General features: G+C 41.0%; 1 protein-coding gene across 2 annotated transcripts in view; it reads right to left on the reverse strand.

Moving 5' to 3' along the window:
* The window catches only part of DCBLD2 (discoidin, CUB and LCCL domain containing 2), a 33017-nt gene extending 13282 nt beyond the window's left edge, over nt 1-19735 (reverse strand). Inside the window, exons 1-7 of one of the 2 annotated variants that reach the window (XM_035115693.2) lie at nt 19443-19735; nt 9332-9559; nt 5402-5521; nt 3712-3763; nt 3379-3451; nt 2437-2570; nt 852-892 (exon numbers count right to left, since the gene is read on the reverse strand). In XM_035115693.2, the coding sequence (XP_034971584.2) occupies nt 852-892; nt 2437-2570; nt 3379-3451; nt 3712-3763; nt 5402-5521; nt 9332-9559; nt 19443-19548 (754 nt within the window). In that variant the 5' untranslated portion in view covers nt 19549-19735. Of the gene's footprint in view, nt 1-851; nt 893-2436; nt 2571-3378; nt 3452-3711; nt 3764-5401; nt 5540-9331; nt 9560-19442 lie in introns of both variants that reach the window. The other variant, XM_035115692.2, reaches the window with a different exon arrangement.
* Nucleotides 19736-23668: the final 3933 nt, after the last annotated feature.

Genomic DNA, 23668 nt, shown 5'->3' on the forward strand with positions numbered 1-23668 from the left:
TGTTTCTCATTGGGATGCCTGTCTTCGCAGACAATCATTCCAACAAGAGGTTTTTATTGCTACTTTAAGGAAAACCTGGACTTTAGCAACATTTTTTTTTATTTAAAAAAGAGTAGCACAATTTTGGATTGAAAAAAACACTTTGCTCTGGGATGTTTAGTTGCAACCTCTATTTTGGTGTTTAGTTCTATGGCAGAAACCTTTCAATTCTGCCATGCATTTGTTCTAACATAGAGATAAAACTTCTACTTGATGCTTTTATATATATTTTTCATAAAATTTGTGACTTACTTTTCATTATAAAATAATCTCAAAGCAGGGTACAGCAGGTAACACACAACAAATTTAAACAAGAAAACGGTAAAAACAGGTGAGCGCAAACACACAAGAGTTAAAATAGCTGTTTACAAAGTGCAACAATATAGATTCAGCCAAAAGCCAGACTTGGTGCCAAATATATCTGAGTGGGGAGGGAGTGCCACAGTTTTTATCTGAAGCATCTCTGCTTTTATTGTATCATTTTTTAAAATCGTTGGTTTTAATTGTTAGCAGCCCTAAGCGGTAAGCACTGGAAGGGCACGGTACAAACATTTATATAATAATAAACATCTTTGATTCTGAAATGGAACGAAAAACTTCACGGATCACTTCAAGGCAGGGGGGTGCAGGAGAGTGGGAATGATTATCTCCTACAATAGCTGAGAAGGAAGGTGGGATAGTTCAAGACCAAAGCTGGAAGATCTCCATTTAGCCACGAGTTTAAGTTGGCAAGGGATCAAAGAGATACCAGGCTAGATAAGAGCATAGATCCCATTAAACACAAAGGGGCAATATAGAGAAGAAAGGCTTACCACTAGTTTTGAAAGTGAAGAGACCTGAAGACAGTGCTCCTCTGTGTAAAAAACAAACCAAAGACACCACAAAACTACATCTTTAGTTCCAACAAAATGTAACATTTCCCCTTAATTTCTCTCTCTCTGTGTGTGTGTGTGTGTTCTATTACAACATCCAGTAGCACCTTAAAAGGTAAAGGGACCCCTGACCATTAGGTCCAGTCGTGACCGACTCTGGGGTTGCGGCGCTCATCTCGCTTTATTGGCGTACAGCTTCCAGGTCATGTGGCCAGCATGACAAAGCTGCTTCTGGTGAACCAGAGCAACACACGGAAATGCTGTTTACCTTCCCACTGTAGCGGTACCTATTTATCTACTTGCACTTTGACATGCTTTCGAACTGCTAGGTTGACAGGAGCTGGGACCAAGCAATGGGAGCTCACCCCGTTGTGGGGATTCGAATCGCCGACCTTCTGATTGGCAAGCCCTAGGCTCTGTGGTTTAACCCACAGTGCCACCCGCGTCCCTGCAGTAGCACCAGTAGCACCTTAGAGACCAACTAAGTTTGTCATTGGTATGAGCTTTCGTGTGCATGCACACTTCTTCAGATACCATGCATGCACACGAAAGCTCATACCAATGACAAACTTAGTTGGTCTCTAAGGTGCTACTGGAAGGAATTTTCTTATTTTGTTTTGACTACGGCAGACCAACATGGCTACCTACCTGTAACTATTACAACATCTTTCAAGGGTGAGGTGTTTCTGTATTATAGCAGTAAACTCAAACTCACCACTCTTGGCACACTATTCTAATACGGTATCTATGGAATAAAAGCTGTGCAAAAAGTTGATCTAAAAGACTTCACCTGGGAAAGAGCCATAGCTCAGTGATAGAGCATCTGCCTTGTATCCCCGTCATCTCTAGTTGGGAAGAATCCTGCCTGAAAACCTGAGGAGAGTCTACCATTGAGCCAATATTGAGCTAAATGAACTGATGGTTTGACAACAATATTTCCAGGATAAAATAAGGAAAAGCCAAATCGCACAAATTGACATCCAGATTGGCATTTGGAAAATGCGGCTATTCAAGAGAAGTCATGCAATATTGTATTCACCCTAAGTGAGTACTGAGCAAAAATAATAATATACCACACTGAATCTTAATGCATGACTTCCAAGAAATATGGACAGTGGATAAAATGGTCCATCTATATTTCTTGAAAATCTTTATGGAGTGTGTGAAGGCTTTTTAAATACTTCCCATCTCATACATTAAGAGTTAAAGAAAAGGAATGACAACAAAAGTTGGCTATGAACATGCTGCATTCATGATAATCAGCAAGAAAGAGAAGGAATTTCACGAACAAACAATGTTATGGGAAACTGTTTTAAAAAGAGATATTTTCACAACTTTGCAGGAGCAATGTTTCATTACTTATAGGCCGAACTATCTAGTAACACCACAGGAGCATTGCAGCATTAACAACTTTACTGATATCCTTGCCTGAACTTAGCCTTCATGTTTCAGAACTAAGTATTTACCCGCAATAATGTTCTAACAATGCAGAGAAGCAGCAATTGAAAAGCAAACATAGACTTACGCTTTTGATGTGACATTGTTAGCCAGAGAACTTTCATAGTATGGAATGCCTTTGCTGATTACAACATTGATCTGACCTCCTAGGACGTTGGACACCACTCCTGCATGCACCCCAGCCATGCAAATGGAGGACGACTTAGGAGAGAAGATAGATCACTTACTATCTGATAGCACTTCAACAGTTTTCAGTAGGCTAAAGAAGCTACTGCTAACTATCTGATACTTATTAAGCTTTCCTTTTGTAAAATTCTAAGCATGCAAAAAATACACAGCTCTCCCTCTCAATCCAGATATAATTCTGTACCAGATCTGAAATGGACCTAGAACAGAAATGGCTAACTTGTAGCATTCTGGATGTTGCTGGACTAAAACTCCAGCCATCCCTGAGGATTGATCATGCCAGCTAAGGCATTTGGAGGGCCAAAGTTAGCTATCCTTGGTTAAGAGATATTGTCACTGAAAACCTGCCTACATCAATGTACCTTAAGTGCTTAACATATTACATGGGTAGGCAAACTAAGGCCCAGGGGTCGTATCCGGCCCAATCGCCTTCTAAAGCTAAGTAGAATGTGTCCTTTTATTTAAAATGTATCTCTGGGTTATTTGTGGTGCCTGCCTGGTGTTTTTACATGAGTAGAATGTGTCCTTTTATTTAAAATGTATCTTTGGGTTATTTGTGGTGCCTGCCTGGTGTTTTTACATGAGTAGAATGTGTGCTTTTATTTAAAATGCATTTCTGGGTTATTAGTGGGGCACAGGAATTCGTTCATTTATTTTTTTTCCAAAATATAGTCCAGCCCCCCACAAGGTCTGAGGGACAGTGGCCCGGCCCCCTGCTGAAAAAGTTTGCTGACCCCTGACATATTACTACAATGCCATAAGCTGAAAACCACAGTTGAATACCCAATTAAAAGTTCAAACAACCATTCTGAAGTTTACTTACATCTCTGTAACCGTGAGGAACAGTCCCAAAAACATCAGTAAAAGGAAGCACACATCCAGCTGGGCAATATTTACTGTAAGAAACAGGAATATAAAAGTAAGATCTGCAAACTGCCTTCGATTACAAAATTGGACTTTTTAATAGCCTGTGTGGTGAACTTATGAACTGGCACACCACAAATTCCACTACTTCACAAAAGCATGACAAAAAACACAATATCTGCCAGTGTCCCACCTCTATGCAATCCTTTACCAATGAGAAAAACTGGCTAGATCACATGTGTGAATTGGCCCTAAATTATTATCAAAGTTTTAAAAAGAGACCAAATCTTACCTGAACTCTGGCTCAGAAAACTGACTTGCAGTGTCTAAACACGTTATTAAATCTAGAAATAAAAACATAGTAAAGAGATTGTTTTTCAAAAAGCAGGAAGTCTGTAATTAAGGGATGAAAAGTTTGAAGACAGTAAAACTGATCTCCCTGAATCAACACATCTGCAATTCAATGTAGTACGAGGCACTTGCTGCAGTCTGATAATACATCAACATGAAATAGTTTTTTTAATCCTGGAGCGAATGTGGTGAACATTAAATCAATCGAGTGAAAAGAAAGCATGCTTAAATACAGTAGTTTGAAACAATATACCACCCTTCAGCAGAGATTCCAGGGTGGCTCACACAAAAAATCAAATATATTCCACATCTAACAAATACTGAAACCAGCCCAAACACAGCAACAAAAGGGAGGGGGCACTGTTGTTTCACAGATCAATCCTATACAGTGGTGCCTCGCTAGACGAATTTAATTCGTTCCACAGGTCTTTTCTTATAACGAAAAATTCGTCTAGCGAATCCCATAGGAATGCATTGAATTTTTTTTTGTTTTGCCCATAGGAACGCATTAATTGAATTTCTTTTTTTTCAATTTTTTCATTTTTAATTAAACACATATGAAATATGAAATAACCAAACACTGTAAATAATAACATTTCAAAAAAAACACACAAAACCCAACATTAACAAAACAAAACCCACACACACAGAGACAAGAATTTCATGATCTTAACCTCGTCTCTAATCATTGTATTTAGACTTCCTCGGTTCCTCCTTACTGCGATTCATTACATATTAATCTGTTAGCAATTTCTACTTCATGTCCCTTTTTAACTTTAATTCCCATATATTTATACCTTACTCCATCCAAAACCTTAATAGATGTTACAATTTTCCTTCAACACAAATCTATTTTCGTAAGCTACAGCTCCCTATATCTATCAAAAATGCTTTCTTATTACTCTATTTCAACATTGTTCTTTTTCAAATAGTCTTTGAAGCTCTTCCAGTCTTCTTCCACCGTTTTTTCTCGCATTCCTATGGGAAACCACGATTCGCTAGACGATTTTTTCGTAAAACGCATTCGTCTAGCGAGGCAACCGCTGCTAGAAAAAAACTTTCGTTAAGCGGAAATTTAGTTAAGCAGGGCATTTGTTAAGTGAGGCACCACTGTACATCTTTATTTGAAGTAAGTCCCATTGAACACAATGGAACATACTCACATATAAGCGATAGATGTGATTGCAGAATTTGAAGAGAATGTGTAGGTCACTGGGCAAAAACTGATGTGGCTGCAATGCAATAGTTGCTATCTGTTAGGAACCCTAGGGACTTTGCCCACCCCACCCCCAAAACAGCTCTTTTGTATTTTGCATTGTTTTACGTTTTTTATATATATATATTCAATTGTGTCTGTATGCATTACAGTATACTACCTTGTTTATGAGTGGGCCATTTATAAACTTTATTCGAATCCCATATTGTTCTGCATCATCTAAACTAAGTTATTATGCATCTTACTCTGTCTAGACGTGGTTTTGTAATCATCCATGCTTAATTCACTTTGAATAATTTATCAGTAATTGGGTAACAGTAAAATAAGAATGAATTACATGCGATAATAAGAAAGCACACTTAGAAAGAGATGTCTGACGTGATTACAAAGTGCTAGGTAAGAAACATATAAATACCTGCTTTGTCAGTGGTTGAATAGGATGCAAGAAACCCATGTCCGTAGAAGTGTATGCCACTCATGAATTGTACTGTAACTTCATTACCCTTTGATTCATTTAAATTCTCCATCTGTAAGCCTAAACCACAGTATTTTCCTGCAAGGTGCAGGAGGAAGACAGTTAATAAGCATTTGTCGATTTAGTATGGATTTGCACATTCAGAACATCTTTGACAGCTCAACGAATTTGTGAATCAATTTCTTATCAGCCCCACAGTTTCAAGGCATTAAGAAATCCTGAAGCTAGGGTTTGTTTGAGACTAAACCCATCTCCTAAATCTCCAAAAACACAAATTATCAGGGTGGAATCCAATGCTGAAGGAAATGAAGGACTTCTTCCTTTCCATCCTCCATGTGCCTTTCTCAAGAGGTTCCCCGGCCCTTTAGAGCAGATTTTCTTATCATCTTGCAAAGGGGAGGAAGGTGAAATCCTGCTTCACAAGCAGGTCTGTTCTGCTCGTGCACACTAGGGTTGTGACTTTTTCATTTTCCCCCCCTCAAAAATTATTTCCTGTAGCACAAATGGATGAGCTTTTGCCTATTAATGACTAAAATGAGGTATATTCCATTGAAATATTTAAAAAGATCACACACAAACCGTTTTTAATTTTTTTGTATGCCGTTTTACCATTTCATAAAATTGTATTAACAATTCTATATATATTTCGTATCAAATTTGGACACAACACCACATTCCACAATGGGGAGTGTTCTTAGCAACATAGAGTATACAAATGTCACACCTGTGCAAGGTAAAAGCCCCTTTTTGGAACCTCAAAACTCAGCCAGCAGACCCTGCCGGACATGCTGGGAAAAGAACCTACAGGAGAGGTAGCAAAACATCGTCCTCTATACTGTCCTCTATACTGTGTCTATACTGTTACTGCAGCTAAAAAAAGCTTCCTTGTGTGTTTGATGACCCTATATAATGTTGTATATATGTGACTCTAAAGCTTGGGTTCAATTTTGTATCTGCTTACAGTGACTTAAAAAATGGTCAAAAAACTGATAAATTTTTTAAAATCATTTTGTGCATGAGGTTTTTTTAATCAAATCTCTTTGAAAGTAATATTTTATCTAATCTTTAATGAAAGCTCATCAAATTATGACACAGGGAAATGAGGTTGTAAAAAAGTCATCACCCTAGTGGACACACAGCACTGGCTACAACCTCCAATTCTGAGAGGAAACCAAGACACAATTATTAAGGAATACTGAAGGCATGGTGCAGAGCAATTTTAGTACTGTACACTTCACCATCTCTACAAATGCTACCAAGTATCCAAATAAGTATCTAGTCCAGGGGTACCAAAACTAAGGCCCGGGGGCCAGATGCGGCCCAATCATCTTCTAAATCCGGCCCGCGGATGGTCCAGGAATCAGCATGTTTTACATGAGTAGAAGGTGTCCTTTTATTTTAAATGCATCTCTGGGTTATTTGTAGGGTCTGCCTGGTGTTTTTAAATGAGTAGAAGGTGTCCTTTTATTTAAAATGCATCTCTGGGTTATTTGTGGGGCATAGGAATTTGTTCATATATATTTTTCGAAATACAGTCCAGCCCCCCCACAGGGTCTGAGGGGCAGTGGACCGGCCCCCTGCTGAAAAAGTTTGCTGACCCCTGATCTAGTCTCTTTGCCAAATACATGTACAGTGATACCTCGGTTTATGAACGCAATTGGTTCCAGAAGTCTGTTCATAAACTGAAGCGTTCATAAACTGAAACGAACTTTCCCATTGCAAGTAATGGAAAGTGGATTAATCCGTTCCAGACGGGTCCGCGGAGTACTCAACCTGACGCGTACTTAACCCGAAGCATGGGTGTAATTGGTTCCGGAAGTCTGTTCATAAACTGAAGCGAAATTTCCCATTGAATGTAATGGAAAGTGAATTAATCCATTCCAGATGGGTCCGTGGTGTTAGTAAACCGAAAATTCGTAAACCGAGGTGTTCATAAACCGAAGTTCCATTGTACACCAATAATTTTACATTGTTTCCTATGCATTATTACTCAGAAGGAATACCCACTGAGTTCAATGGGACTTATTCCCTGTTAAGCATTAATAGGACTGTAGTGTTAAAACTATTTGTGCAAGTGAAAGAGTTTGGCATGGATTGTGGAGCTGTTATGAAGAACCAGTCGCTCTGAAGTTTCCTTTTTTAAAAAAAGTTCCCAGCATCAACAGAGTTGGCTCTTACACCACAATATATGCTACCTGTACATCTACCTTTGCTTAAAGATTTAAATCCTCCGCCAGCCCATTATCTGCTGTCAATGCACTTCCACTGACTAGTCTTTCTAATATGTAAAACTTACACTGGAAGTTCAAGGGGGAAAAAATGGCTGCCCGTTTTAACCTTACCATTATTTTTCCCCAAAAAGCTCTCTCTCAGCAGAGCAAGACACACACACTGCTCAATCTCTTATGCAGCCACACTAGCTGGGAACAGCTGAGAGGTAAAGGGAACAAAAGTAGATAATTTATTTGGGCCAGTGAACTCGACTTGTAAAAGTGTTTAAGCCCTAATCAGGACTGGATGTTCCTTGCCATTTAAGGACCTCATGTTTTCTTTTCTTTTTTTTGAGTGAGCTTGGCTTATAGCAAGTCTAAATTTTCAAGCAATATCTAAGTAGAAGAGTCATCAAGCTTGATAAAAGCCTTCACGTTACAGATATCGTGCAATCACATTCAATCTTCTGTCTAAAAATACACCATCAGAAGAAGTATCTAGGTCATGGGTTTAGAAGGAAGAAAAACAGTGCAACAGTTTTTTGTTTTTTTTAAAAAAATCAACCCAGAAAATGTCAGCTCTGTTGGTATCAATGACATTTTAAGTCTTTATTCCACTCTCCCCTCCCTTTTTTTTGGCAGCATACAAAGACGTTCCCAGCACAGACTAAAGGTTTATTAAATGTTTCACAGTCAGAGATACAAAAGTAATAAAAACCACAGGATATTACTGCCACTTCATATATGTCAGATTTATCATCATATTGACAAATTTACAAGAGAAAGAATACGTTTTAAAATCTTACAAAAATGCAGCTCTGGGAGTGACTTCCTTTGCCCTGCATATAATGTCTGCGCTTCTCATCCCCAATCAGAGAACTATCACCATCTTTCTCTCCCAAAAGCCAGGTAACTTTATCACCACTTAGACACAGCTACGTTTTGGCGCAGAACAAAATATTGCCAGATACGATTAAAAAGGAGACATTTCTCTATTCAGTGCACATTTAAATTTAGAAGACCAGGATCTTTCAACCAAAGCAGAAGTTGGAAAACAAATGTTTGCCATTATAAGATTCCTTCGAGCTCCTGTTTGAAAGGTCTAGCTATAACCGTGAGTGCACCATAGCTCATTTGTAGAGCATTTGGTTCAATCCCTGGTATCTTTAGATAGGGCTTGGAAAGATTCCCATCTGAAACTCTGGAGAGCTGCTGCCAATCAGTGGTGATGATTTAGAACTTGATGGAACAATGATCTGACTCAGTATAAGGCAACTTCCTGTTTCCTATGTTCCTTTATCCTCTTCCTGAGCATTTGAACGCCTTAACCCTGAGAAATTAATGATGGGCATATCTCCCCTGAAAGGCCACTCCACACACTTCTCTTTTAGTTGTACACGAAAACATCTTACAAGTACATCTAAAAATGTAAAGTGTAGGTGTTAAACTTATGTCTGGAGACACACTGTCATAATGCTTGTGTTTACAAGCTCAAGTCTGCCATGTTCATGCTTTACAGAAGGGCTGGCAAAGCTAGTGTTGTCCAAATATTTTGGGAAGAATGGACCGTGCAAATAATTCAGACATGTTTGTACTAAATAACAAACCACAAAGGAGTATTTTCCCCGTTTCAAACAGCATAACAAGAAGAAGTTCTTACCTATTTCTGTCCTTGTGGGTCCAATTCCATTATAAACTCTCACGTAATTAAAATGGCAAGAATCTGAATCGTCAATATCGAAATCCCCAAATTTGAGCTGCACTCTCTGCTCGGGCTTTACTCGAATCTCCCATTCACACACAGTGCTGTTTGGATAGGCGTGCGGGTAGTTAATAGATGTAAAAGTCCCACTTTCAGGACCTAAAACGGTATGTCCACATCCATCACCTACAAAAACAAAGGTTGACCTGTAGTGTGGCTTTCTCATGCATATGCTACTTTTAAATCAAGAATGGGATTCGAACCCACATCTCAGTACCGGTGTTAAAGCTGCAACCTTGTGCAAACTCACCCAGGAGTAAGCCCCACTGAACACAGTAGCTTGCCATGCAAGAGCAAACATACAGAGAATTGTGCTGCATAGTAGCATTTCAGAGTTCAGTGCCTTATTTCTGCCCTGGCTCTAAGCTTCTTATTTTTCATGTATAAATTCTACACAAGGGAATATAAATTAGTTAACAGATATGCCAAGTATTCCAGTGTTACCCTCAGGGTATAAAAGCAACCTGAGGAGGACAAGTATTCTTCTTCTTTAAAAAAAAGGCAATTCAGAAGTCCAAGTTTAAATAAAATATATATTCCTTCTCCCCCTTTAATATAAACTTCATCATGCAATTAATAAATACTCAGGTAACTTCACAGCTGCTGTGGCAACGAGGGGTCTGGCTCAGTATCTTAAGGGCTCTAAGACTCACCACAATGAATCTGGTGCTGCATATGTGGGCCTGAAAAAATGCCCTCTGCCAGCTGTCTTAATGATGTCCTAGTCCCTGGTGGTATTTCTAGTCCATGAAGCGGTTGGTAAGCCAGTTAAACTACAAGTGGGTGAGAAACCATGCTGAATCCCATTGAACAAGACAAAGAAACCATTTGAAGGCCTATCCCTATAGCAGGGATGGCAGCAACACATAGTGAAACTTTTCTGATCCAGAGTTGGGTTAATAATGGTCACTCAAGAAAATCAACTAGGAGTAATCAGATGAGCTTGTTTTAAATAGGTCCAGCCTGCATTCATTTGTTTGTTTAAATGTTTCATAAACTGCTTAGTGTTTAAGCTGGGGCAGTAAACCAAACCAGGGGGATCCGAGGCAGTCCAGTTGCTGTGTTTCCTTGAGCCGCTTTCAGACTCTTTTGCTCTTGAATGTCAACAAAATTAATGTGGAAATTTAAACAACCACATATCAGACAACTGACTGGTTGGGGCCTGCAGAGGGAGGCAGGGTGGGTTGTGGAAGAGATTATAAAAGGCATCCTTATGAAACAAGAGGTTGTCACATTCCTTTTAGTCCTCCACTAAAAAATGCAATGAATGTCGATGACCTGTTTATATTGCCTGGACTCAGTAAAGCTGAGGGAATGTCTTTCTGCATACAAGGTTTTTCATATGGAGTACTGCTTGGGGTTCCTCTTCTTTAGAGTTTAGATTGGCAGAGACCCAGGCAGGACTTTGTAGTCATAACCCTTAGATTTTTTTTTTCTCCCCGCAATCCAGATTCTTTTTGGGAGGCAGGTGGGCAGGTGCTAAGCTGTTCTTTTTCTTTTTCTTCAAGTTATTGAAAACATTTAATCTGTGTAATGGTCTATTTTGTGGGATTCTGTTGCTATCTTAGCATATTTTGCAGCTGACTTTATTTCTTTAACCAGCACATAGTGCTATACCATTTCCCCTGAAACCAACCTGTTTCAAGCAGACCCTGGCAAGGGGAATGCTTCAGAATGGCTACCAAACACCTGGAAAGACTGGATGGGAAAGTGCTTACATAACCCTGTGGGACATGCTCAGGAACACTGCATGAAAAAAAGATGGGGTTCCTTTGGTTTTGACCTCCATGCATTTGGGCTTCTGCTTGTGCTATCAAATGTGGGGCTGAAGAAACACATTGGGAAAACTTACAGTTCCATATTCAATTAGTATCTATACTCTATCCTCCTATTCCCAAGTACTATTCATTTCATATAGTAAAAGATACGGCATATACTGTAATTGTCAAAAGGAAGTTCTCTGCAGTTCAAACTGCTTGCTGAGAAGATGTTTATGTCCTGTAATACATATGAATCAGCAAGTGTTGAATCTGCCACCCTTAAAGAACCCTGTGTCAATTTCATGGCAATGGAAATGTTGAACACTCACGACTAAATAATCTATCAAGTATCAGAGCATAATATACCATTGACAGTATTCTCACAAGAAAGCGAGCCAGTGCTTTAAAAGGCTCCCTTTAACGTTCTTGGGGAAAAACAAATGCTTGTATTGATTGATTTATTCTGAGATGGCTTCACTGCATAGTTTTGTTGTTCATGCTGGCAGGGGGGCAGGGAGCAGCACAGGCAGAAGAAAAACAACATGATTTGTTATGAATTATTTCATTAAAAGGGTTTGCGTTCCTAGTATCTTATGCATTTCATGCCAATATAGTTTGATCTGAGAAGTTAACGTTTTATTTGATGCCAGAGAGCTCACTAGATAGAAAAAGATTACTTGTCTGTAACTACGGTAGCCCTTTGTGAATATGACTGCTCACTTAATCACACAACATAACCGTCTAGTGATGCTAGGAAAGACTAAAGAACAAGTTTCACACATGACCCTATAAGGCAGTGCTGGTCATATGTTTCCACATCAATCCTGAATCTCTAAATGCCAACCAACCTATTGTAGTAAAAACCAATTTGGCTGGCTTTATAAGAGGATCGGATAAATTCATAGAGGATGAGATTAACAGTGCCTACTAGCTGTGATGGCATGTTTTACCTCCACCAACAGGGGCAATATGTCTGTGTATTCCAGAAGCTGCGACTCACAAGCCTGTTTCAATCAAGTCCTGTTTGCAGGCTTCCCACAGCCATCTAATTGGCCCCTATGTATGATAACAGAACGCTGGACCAGATGAGTTACGCTCTTGATTCATAGTTACAGAAAATAAACATTACTGTCTTTAGGAGATACATTCAGCCATAGAGATAGTGAGCTCTTAACTAGCAAGCTTCCAGCAAGATGCAAAATACCCCCACAAATTATTCAAGATTTGCTAATACTGTATCATGAATTTTTTCTGTTATTTATTGGCCAGTTTTAAACTGCAGAGTACCGCAGTTCTCATGCACAGTCACTTGTGTTTTTTTGTTTTTTGTTTAACATAGCAATGCAAACACAAGTTCTTTAAGTTCCCATTGAGGATACCTTGCTGACTGAGAGTGAACTGAGTTGCACTGTGACTCAAAGTTGAAATCCCCTTTGTGCTCATTACCAAATAAGGAAAAGGTGCTCTCAATGCAATCCCTGAAAACAAGGCGCCTGTTATATGGATCCCAACAACCAGAAACACACCATTAGCAAGCATGCAGACGGTATTTCTTCCCAATGCTCCCACATACAGGTGGCAGCAAAAGCTTCTTTTCTACCTTACTGTAACCAATGAAGACAACAGACTAGAAGATTGTAAGGTAAAAGTTTTTTGCTGCACAGCATTGGTGGCAAAGCATTAGAAACCCTTTCACAAAATATTTTTTGTTGCTAGGGCCATATTTCGAACACTGGCAATAGTTTTGCTTATTTACTGTGTACAGTAGTGTAGATTTGCTATGCAGCTTGTGTGTTTTAGCCTATGGTTCACGACACATTAAGTTATCAGTTCCTGTTACGGAAACTCCTTGAGGAGAATCAGATTCTAAAGAGCAGAAGGCTTTTCTCAAACTTAGGACACACTCTGCTTTCAACCATTTATTAAAACCATACTGGATGGGTACCATATTAGCTTTGGTGCCATATTAGGTCTCCCTGGCAGCATTTTGAAAAATGCATATTCCTGTGATTGCAATTTGTTTTAACTATTTTTAATTTCTCAGTTTTAAATTGTTATAATGCCCCTGGCGATCTGCTAGTGCAATGTGGGTAATAATAACACAAATAATTTTTTGCTTTATTGCTGACTGGTTTTTTTTTAAATGTGCTACTTCTGTTCCAAGGTAAGCTAGAGGCTTTCCCTGCTAGTCACCAGAATCATGTTTCTTGCCATTCATTACTTGCGTACCCCTTTAAATACTGAACCAGACACAAAGATTTAGTAAAATAAGATTTAAATCTCTTTGTTTACACTTGACAGATACTCTATATAATTTTCAATTTAGGAAGGGACAAGCTGGCAGAGGCATACTGCCCAATGTAGGGTGCAGACAATGGCTAAACAGGCTAGCTTCGTAATCCATGGTTTGAAGTTGACTTACTTAGCAATTAACCATTTGCCTTTTTAACAACCAGGATTCTTTGCCTGCAGATAAAACCAAGGCAAGATGCTTCCATGGGAGCACTGCAGAAACCCATAGCCCAACTGGGCAGGCAAGGGAAAGGGGGGGGAGTACAGTCTGGTGTATTGCTCAGGTTCACTGAGACATATCTTACATAGCAAACCATGGTGAAAACCACCCCAGTGAATGCACCCACAATGCAGAGCTGCTTCACCTTCCTGCCAAAGGCATTTCAGCCTGTCCCTGGTGATAGTTCAGAAGTTCAGTTTGAAGTTTAAACCGATATCTGGTATCCATCTGTCGTATCAGCTGGCATGAATTAAGTGGCGCCCCAAGATATGCAAGTGCAGCAATAGCTGCTGGATATTTTGAAGAGCAATACGGATGGCCAAGACCCATCTGGTTTTACAATGGCTGGTCTTGGCTTGAGATCCGTGGAACGCTTGCATCCTCTGCTCACCAAACTTACGTAAGGGTTCAAACCAGACTACTACTGAATGAAGAAAAAATGCATAAAGTGGATTATTCTTTTTATCAGATGATCTTCTAACCAATATCTAAGGATGGAGCACAGATTTTGCAGTTTCCCATAAAGCTTCTGCATCAACAAAAACTGGAACGTTCCTGGAGTTAATATAGGGTTGAACTAATGATGGTCTGTGAATGTGCTTCAGGGAAGCTTCCAGCATATTTAAATAAGTGATTATAAACAGAAACAAATCTGAATATGTATTCCCCCCCTTTTTTAAGGGATGTTTTTGAAAAAATGGAACCAGACTAGATCTGGAAATGCTCTATTAAAACTTTATGGGAGTTAAAAAAATAAATCTTAAACAGTACCTACAAAAAATGTCAAGTAAAGCTGTGCTCTTGTGGTGAAATATTGGGGAAAGGTGGCAGCCCTGAGTATATTCAGAAGAATATAAGAAAAGCCCTATAGGTGATCTAAGTCCAGCATCCAGGTGCCCATAGAAAATCTGCAAGCAGGACCCGAATTCAACAGCATTCTTCATACTTGCAGTTCCAAGTAACTGGTATAACAAGAGGCATGCCCCCTTATTGGAGGTAGAACATAGCCATCATGGATTTTATCCTTTTCGAGGTGACTAGAACCATACACAGTATTTAAAGTGCTGTCACACCATAGCACGGCATTATGATACAGTGGTACCTTGGTTCTCAAACTTAATCTGTTCTGGAAGTCCGTTCCAAAACCCAAAGCGTTCCAAAACCAAGGCACGCTTTCCCATAGAAAGTAATGCAAAATGGATTGATCTGCTCCAGACTTATAAAAACAACCCCTAAAACAGCAATTTAACATGAATTTTACTATCTAACGAGCCCATTGATCCATAAAATGAAAGCAATAAACAATGTACTGCAGTCACACAATCAATCAAGGTTCCAAGTTGTTTGAGAACCAAGGTACCACTGTACTGGCAGTTTTGTTTCCAACCCGTCCTAATAATCCCTGGAATTTGCCTTTTTCACAGCTGCCACACACTGACTAGACATCATCACTTGAGCTATCCACTACTAACCCAAGGTCTCACTCCTAATCTGTCATCGCCATTTAACAACCCATTCACTTATATATGAAATTAGGATGAAAATGGTTCCAGTACACTTCTTAAGTAATTTGCCATTTTATTGCCAGTTCTCCCAACTAGGAGAGATCCTTTTGGGGCTCCTTTTTTAAAAAATAGTTCGTAAACTTAATTGGATATAGTGGGGGAAAGAGAAGATGTGTCCCAATCAAAATCCACTTCCATGGCAAAACTCAAATATTTGTCATTGTGTAATGCAGCAAGAACTAGTCACTGATTTGTTTTTGTTTTAAAATGAAGCCCATTACATATTGCACATTAAAAACAAAACAAAAAAGTCCCAAATGTTGATCTTGGATAGAAATGTTGCATTACAAAATAAAAACTAAAAATAAAGTTTAAGAAGATTCATTGAGTTCTCTAGATTATGGGCTACAGCTACATACACAAAACATACACCAATGCTGTCAATGCAAAGCTATAATACACACTGTCATAGTTTTGCACAGTGTATCTGTCACAAGTACGTATTTTTAAAGCCACGTGTTTTGCGTCTGCTTTGTTCTTGCAAGTCAATATTAGATTTAACAACTAGGTACTCCTCAAATCCTCACAATAGCTAAATGCCTATTCAAAAGAAGACGTTCCAACTATGACCCATGGAGGAATTTGACTGCAATTATACTAGCTTTTCCAAGTCATGAAGTACACTGAGAAATAGCTGTAACTACATTCAATGGCATCTCAAATGTGGATTTCAGTCCAACTCCACAAGGCCATTAGTAAAACAACAACATAAACCCCAAACTTGCATAATTATAAGATGGGTCCTTGAAATTTTACTTCTGTATTTATTACATCAAATTTACAACTTTTTCTTCCTCCCCAAAGAGATGCCTCAAAATAATAATAAAAATTGTATTGTGATCCACATTCACATTCTGATATTCAGCTGCCACACAGTTTGTCAAATGTGATTATTTTTCTTTAAATGTTTGTTTATAACAGTTTAGGAAACTGTTTGTCTTCCAGCTTTTAACAGGCAGCTTTTCTAGAAGTGTCTGTTAATGAGAAATGTGAATGCACATGACAGCTGAGTACATATGGATATGAATACACAAAATCTGTCAGGCAATCTGTAGCAAGTCCCTACAGAGTTAACATTCACAGAAGGTTCATGAATGCTTTCAAAATGATTAAAGACTGATGCCTATATTCTTACACTGAACAGAAAGTAGATTTTCCTTTTCGTAAATTTATACTGCATAACACACACAAGGTTTGTCAAATCACAACCATTATCTCCTCTTCCTCTAGCATTTTCTCTCGGGAATTAGTAAAATGTGGGATCTACTTGCAAGCAATAAGCTTAGGGCCAGCCTGCAAAAACTCCTTTTCAGGAAAACTAGACAAGTTTTTCATCAATTTGGGTTTAAGATTGTGGGGAAGAGATTGGAACCATAATTAAGAACACAATCCTAATCACGCCTTTTCAGAAGCAAGTCTTATTTAATGGGGCTTACTCCCCCACCATGAACTGACTCTCAGTCCTTCCAGGGCTTAATTTGAGCCAAGCATTTACTCCCAGCTCCATGATCACTGCAGATGGTGACAGCAGTCACGAAATTAAAAGACGCCTGCTTCTTGGGAGAAAAGCAATGACAAACCTAGACAGCATCTTAAAAAGCAGAGACTATGGTTTTCCCAGTAGTGATGTATGGAAGTGAGAGCTGGACCATAAAGAAGGCTGATCGCCGAAGAATTGATGCTTTTGAATTGTGGTGCTGGAGGAGACTCTTGAGAGTCCCATGGACTGCAAGAAGATCAAACCTATCCATTCTTAAGGAAATCAGCCCTGAGTGCTCCCTGGAAGGACAGATTCTGAAGCTGAGGCTCCAATACTTTGGCCACCTCATGAGAAGAGAAGACTCACTGGAAAAGACCCTGATGTTGGGAAAGATTGAGGGCAGAAGGAGAAGGGGACAACAGAAGACGAGATGGTTGGACAGCGTTTTCAAAGCTACCAACATGAGTTTGACCAAACTGCGGGAGGCAGCGGAAGACAGGAGTGCCTGGCGTGCTCTGGTCCATGGGGTCACGAAGAGTCAGACACCACTAAATGACTAAACAACAACAACTCCCAGGTAGGTAGAGCAAGGACTGCCACCTAAGTCACCAGCTGCCACAAATGAGAAGGCACTGCAGGTGAATGGGAAAGCTGCTTCTGTGGGTTGGCATCTTACCACCAGCCAGGCCCTGATTCCATCTGCAGCTCCTTCTTCCCACTTCCCTGGAACAAAAAGCCTGAAAAACCTGAACTATTTCAGGGACCTCTGATAAGGACCACAACTGTGCCATGAACACCACTACATTTCCCTAATATGTTGCATTCTTTTGTAGAGTTCCATTGTAAACAATATTGGCTGAAAACCAGAGCTGCGCAAAAATGGCCTCTCAAAATTCTCCATCCTACTTGCAGGTGGAGAAATTAAGATACCTTTCACTGAATATTCTCAAGGGTTATTTTTCTGTTTCTTGGAGGTGGGGCCTCCCACAATCAACAACTGTGTTGAATGCCTGACCCCCATTTGCAGCTCCCATGATGCCCCCAAGCTAGCATCATTCCAGGACACTGGTAGGCAGGAAGAAGAATAGTGGCAACCACAAAAAATGGCTGAGAATATTCCCATAACATTCTACAAAATGGCTGCCTTTTTCAGGGAGTGGGAAAAGTTAAAGTGATCAGAAATTATTTCAGAAAAAAACCCTTGCTTATTAAATAAATAAGCAAGTATGCACATTTGATTCGCTGCACATAAGCCAATTGTGCAAATCACACAACAGGACAGTATGTATTTGTTTATGGGAAGAACTACCCTAGGAGTTGTCCTTGGGTCACCATATGCTACACCAGAGGCAGAATTCATGATCATTTTGTGGGTTTTTTTACTTGAATGGAGCATCCATATAAACATTTCTTAAGACTTCCCAGTCAGAAAGGGAAAGGTGTAGACTTTTCTCCAAATGTATTCACTCAGGGAGAATAGTACAGTAATAGGAACTCCCACCACCACAACCCACAAGCTCTACTGGGGAGATGAATTAACATCAATTCTGTTAACTAGTTTTGCAGTCTACAATCCTTGAAGCTTCCTGAACTGACCAACTTTTATCCTTTTATTTTATTCTAAAATAAAAACTCATTCAAACAACAACCCTACAATATCCATGTAATGTAATGCCTCATCTAGCACATTATATGGCAGTTTTGTAACAAAGTTTCAGCTTTCATTCTCTATTTTCTCATTTGCGTCCTGTAAATAACAAGAAATGCAGTCAGATGCAACTGAAACGTTTCAGGGATCATCTTTAGTTAATCTATGCCTGCACTCTCCTTTTTACTGAAAGCTTTACAAAAGTGACCCTACACATTAAAAACCAGCTTTAAATCATTCTTAGACACTGCCTATTCTTCATTATGTTACTTAATAATCTCAAAATGTCAAGCTGGAGGAAAATGGGAGTTATTTCAAGTATCACTCCTTAAAATTCCTCAGGCTATTCCCCTTTTACTTTCTGAAAAGAGAGGGGTTGGGTCCTGAGCCTTCTTGGAATTTTTATCTTATTTGGCTTGCCTCCTCCCCAATGGGGCCTATGGAGATTAGCAATGGAAATGCTATCTGGATACTCTGAGAAGCACTCAAGTCAACACAAGTGAAAGCTGGTTCCAGCGCGGGGGGGGGGGGGGGACTTCAGATATCATCACATTTCAAACATCACTTCTTCATTTCGGTGAAGATATCAGCACGTAGCTTGCACCATGCAACCTTCTATATGGATGCAAAGCACTTTGCACGCACACACGTGGCGTCGGTGGGAAGCTGTTTACCATCGCTGCCCCAACCCCTCGTGCGTGGCGTGGGTTACACGCGTGGGGCGACATGCACCTTTGGCGGAGTTGGAAGCCAGGAGTGCAGGCCGCTGAGAAACAGCTGCACGAACACGAAAGACCCATTTGCAGGGGCCTGAGGGCTTTCTCGCGGACGTTTCGCTCTCATGCACCTTTGCTTCCCAAGAAGCACTTGTTAAAAAGGTCATGCAGCAGCCCTGCCCAATGCCCGCGATGGCACCTGAGTGAGTGAGGGGCAGGAAGGGTGACGCTTCCCCCCCCCGGCGGGCTTCTGGGAGGGCGCCAAGCAAGAAAGGCGGGAAGGCTGCTGCTCTGGTCCCTCCCCTCCCGACGGGGCTCCCGCACGCACCTTTCTGCGCCGCCGCGTCCCGCCTGAGCAGCAACAGGAGGAGGAGGAGGGAGGCCAGCGCCGACCGGGTCCCCCGGGGGAGCGGGCGCTCCGGGCTGCTCACCATACCCCGCGTCTCGGGCGCAGCAGCCGGCAGTCCGAATGCATCCCGAGCCGGGCAACTTGGCCGCGCTGCTCTCGCCTTGCCTCCTCCTCCGCGCCTCCTCCTCCCGGCTTGCGCGCCGTCGCCGCGCGGATCCGTCCAGCCTCTGGCCGCCGCCGCCCCCTCCTCTTCCTCTCCTTCCCCCACCCACCAACCCGCACGGCGCGCTCCCACCGCCCCCGATGGGCGCAACCACTTCCGGGTCCGCTGCAGCCGCCCCTTCCCCGCCTCCTGCAGCCGAAAGTCCCCCAGCGGAGCTCGTCTGGCCGCTGCCCCCCTCCCGGAGTTGAGGCGCTGCTCCGCGGGGAGAGGAGGGGAGAAGGAAAACGCGCGCGCGCGCAAACACACAGAGCAACAAAGAGTCCTCGGGGTACTTGGAGGCGAAGGGGTGCCTTGTGGCCAAAAGCCTTCGTGGACTCTGCCCAGGAGCCCACTCGGTTGGGCGGGTGGCGTTAGAGCGAAGTTTGTGGGAATGGCTGAAATGCAGGGCGTGGGAGAAGGGGGGCCAGGTCGTTCCCCTCGGGGGCGGGGGAGAACATCCTCCAAGTTAGTGGTAATTGACTCCAAGGTGATGGAAGGGCGCCCTTCGCACGTGCTCAAAAACAAGTGTCTTATCAGGCGAGGTTCCTTGAGAGTAGAAATGGGCTTTGGGGCTTCCTTGCCAGTATTGTGTAGATTGACATTTCTTAAAAGTTTTATTGCCATCTCGTGCTCTTTAGCTCAATTTTGCATGTTTTCTACAATTTTGCATGTTTTACAATCCTCCAACCCTTTCTTGGTGTATGTATATACACAGAATGCTTTATTTCAGGGTGTACTTAAGGGTACACAGTACTGGCACTCTTTTGTTTAAAAGTGTGGCACTTACTGTAACAATTTAATGCTGAGTACTGGCACCTATTTTTCTAGAAAAAATGCATATATATTCTGCTTAACTTGAAAACAGACAAACCTGGGTATATAATACCTGTGGAACATGCTGCAGTCTCCTATCAACAAATTAATTAGAATTTATTATTGCTGCAATGAAATAATTAACCAAAGAACTGCTTCAGATTTTCACTCTGCTGCAATTGAAGCAGTAACTTGGAGAATAATATTTGGATTCCCCTCAGCAGCTGAATAAGGATTGTACATTCCTCACGCAATAAAACTGTTGTCCTGAAAGGCTCTAACTGTAGACTCTAGTTCTGTTGCCGGGAAGACTTGTGCTACAATAAACTCCTTAGGGGCCATAGCTGTTCTTGTTTAAGAGATATTGCCATTAGGGTTCTTATAGGCAGCTGGTATATGTTGCAACATGTAGTTAACAAGAGGAATATATTTAGTTTAAGAGCAAAATTTTGAAACACAACAACAAAAATATTTAAAAAGCAGCTATAAGCTTCTGAACAAAATTTAGATCTTGCATTTGTCTTGAGCAGGTGGAAGTTCTACATACAGGACTCTCTTTTAAGTGCTCTGATCAACATGAGATAACCATAATAGTTTCTTAGATCTGTTTTTTTATGGCAAATTTATTTTAAACCATTTATCTATTCCTTCCTTCCTGTCTGCACATATACCGTATTTTTCCGTCTATAAGACGCCCCCATGTAGAAGACACCCCCTATTTTTGGGGACTCAGATTTAATAAAATTGGGGGGGAGGAGATCCATGTATAAGACACCTCCTAATTTTTTACATTTTTTTAAAGGAAAACTAGTCTTATACATGGAAAAATACGGTGTATCTAAAGATATCTTTCTTCCCCAAGCAAGTATTTAGTTGGATTGGATTAACAACACAATTTCTTCTCACCTATTAAGTGAAGCTGTTTATGTGTGTTTGTTTTAAGCATGCCCCACTTTCCATTTGTGGCCTAATTTTGATAATCTCAAGCTCTTTTCCTGGCAGACACAATACAGTGGTACCTTGGTTTGCATACGTTTTGGATTACAAACACGTCAAACCCAGAAGTGCATGTCCCAGTTTGCAACCTTTTTTTGGATTACAACCCAATTTTTTTTGGATTACAAAAAAAAAAAAATTGGAGGCCCTATTGGCGAAAGCACGCCTTGGGTTACAACCTGTTTTGGTTTACAAATGGACCTCCAGAATGGACTATGGTTGTAAACCAAGGTACCACTGTATAAATAAACAAGAAATGATATAGCCAAAGGTATAGCTAATCTGGTACCATCTGAATGTTCCAGATTGCAGCTTCCATCACCTCTGATTATTGGCCATGTTGGCTGGGGCTGATACGACACCTGGAAGATACCTCTGACATAGTGGTTCAAAGTACAAGCTATGGGGCTGGATGTCCCTAATTCAAATTTCAGCTCAACTATAAACTCACTGCTAAGTGTCAACTCCACATCTGTAGTTTGGAGATTACACAACAGGCTACTCTTACATGATGCCAAATACACATTAAACTTAAAAAACTATAATTTCAATTTATTGGACCCCCTGTGGCCACAGAGACCCTCTTCTATAACCTAAAATAATGTGCACCTGTAAAGAATCTCCTCTGCATTTAGTGTGTCCAAAACACAGACAAAAAGGTGCTACATGTCATAAATTGCAAAAAGGAATATTTTATGAATAGTAGACACATGCCAAATAATAGAATCTTGCTTCGTATTGTAGGAAGATGCAATTCTATTCCTCTCTAATAACAATTTTAATCTGATTTGGGAGAGGATTACTTTCCCAGTCTCAGATATGGTAAGTAGTTAACTCTGAACATGAAACAAATCAGTTAACTGATCTTCTTTATGAAAAGTTTGCATATTCATCTGCATCCTAGCTTAGCTCCATACCATCCAACAATTAACCCCCAGAGCAACCTAATAAAAGCCTCCCTCTTGCTGGTAGGAGCTAGGAGAGATACATGCTAAAGTCCTTGCTAGCTTTGACATTGTGAAAATTCCCTGTGGCAACTTGTTCCATTATCTTAGTTGCAGCTATTTTCTCCTGGTCTGTTTCACAGTCCTGTGACAAAAGACACAAAGACAACATACTGTCCCACTTGTGCTTGGCAAATCAAAAGAAGAGTGAGTGATCACAGATTTGCAAGTGTCTGTAGCAGTCTTTAATGATCTGAAGGCAGGGAGCAGAGGCAGATTTAGGGAGACATGGCCAGTTGCACTGGGCACAGAACCTTAGAGGCGTTGCAACTATGATGTAAAATGGAAGGCAAGAAGTGGGGGTGCTGAATTTTGGCATCACACAGGGCACCACTGAAATTTGAGCCCACAAGGTGTCATCCCACTCTAGAGATGACTGGAAATTTAAAAAACAACAACCACCTGGAGGAGGACAGAGCTGTGCCATCAGTAAGTTGGCAATAGGAAGCTGGCACAATGCTTCCTGACCTTAGTCACACTTGGAAATGTGTCTATATAAGGGAATAATATAGGAGCTTGTTCAAAGAACAAATCACATAGGCCAAGGGTCCTCAAGCTTTTTAAATGGGGCCAGTTCACTGTCCCTTAGACACTGTTGGGGGCCGGACTAAAGAGGTGCCAGAAACTGTGTGTGTGTGTGTGTGTGTGTGTGTGTGTGTGTGTGTGTATACACACACATACATACTAGCTGGCCAGGCCACACATTGCTGTGGCTCATCCCTGTGATTCCCCCCCAACCTGTCCCGATCCATGATCTATCCTGTCCCCTCCTGCCCCCAACCCACACCCAGACGAGTCCCCACCTCCATTCGGTCTACTCTGTAAAGGCGAGCCTCCATTCAGGCTAGTAGCTGTAGTATCTGTATATCAGTGTAGCCTCCAATAGAGGATCAAGGTTTTATAGCTGTAGTACCAGTGTAGCCGCCGCTAGAGGGCGCTGTGTTGTAACCTCTTATGCAGGCATCCCCAAACTTCGGCCCTCCAGATGTTTTGGACTACAATTCCCATCTTCCCCGACCACTGGTCCTGTTAGCTAGGGATCATGGGAGTTGTAGGCCAAAACATCTGGAGGGCCGCAGTTTGGGGATGCCTGCTCTTATGCCTTCTATTTCCAAGCTTCCTCGGCCCTCTGGTGTCAGGGTTCCAAACCAGTGGGTTTTACCTGGTTTTCGAGGCACAGGTGTGACTTG

The sequence above is a fragment of the Zootoca vivipara genome, chromosome 4 (genome assembly GCF_963506605.1).
Source record: "Zootoca vivipara chromosome 4, rZooViv1.1, whole genome shotgun sequence".
Classification (NCBI taxonomy): domain Eukaryota; kingdom Metazoa; phylum Chordata; class Lepidosauria; order Squamata; family Lacertidae; genus Zootoca; species Zootoca vivipara.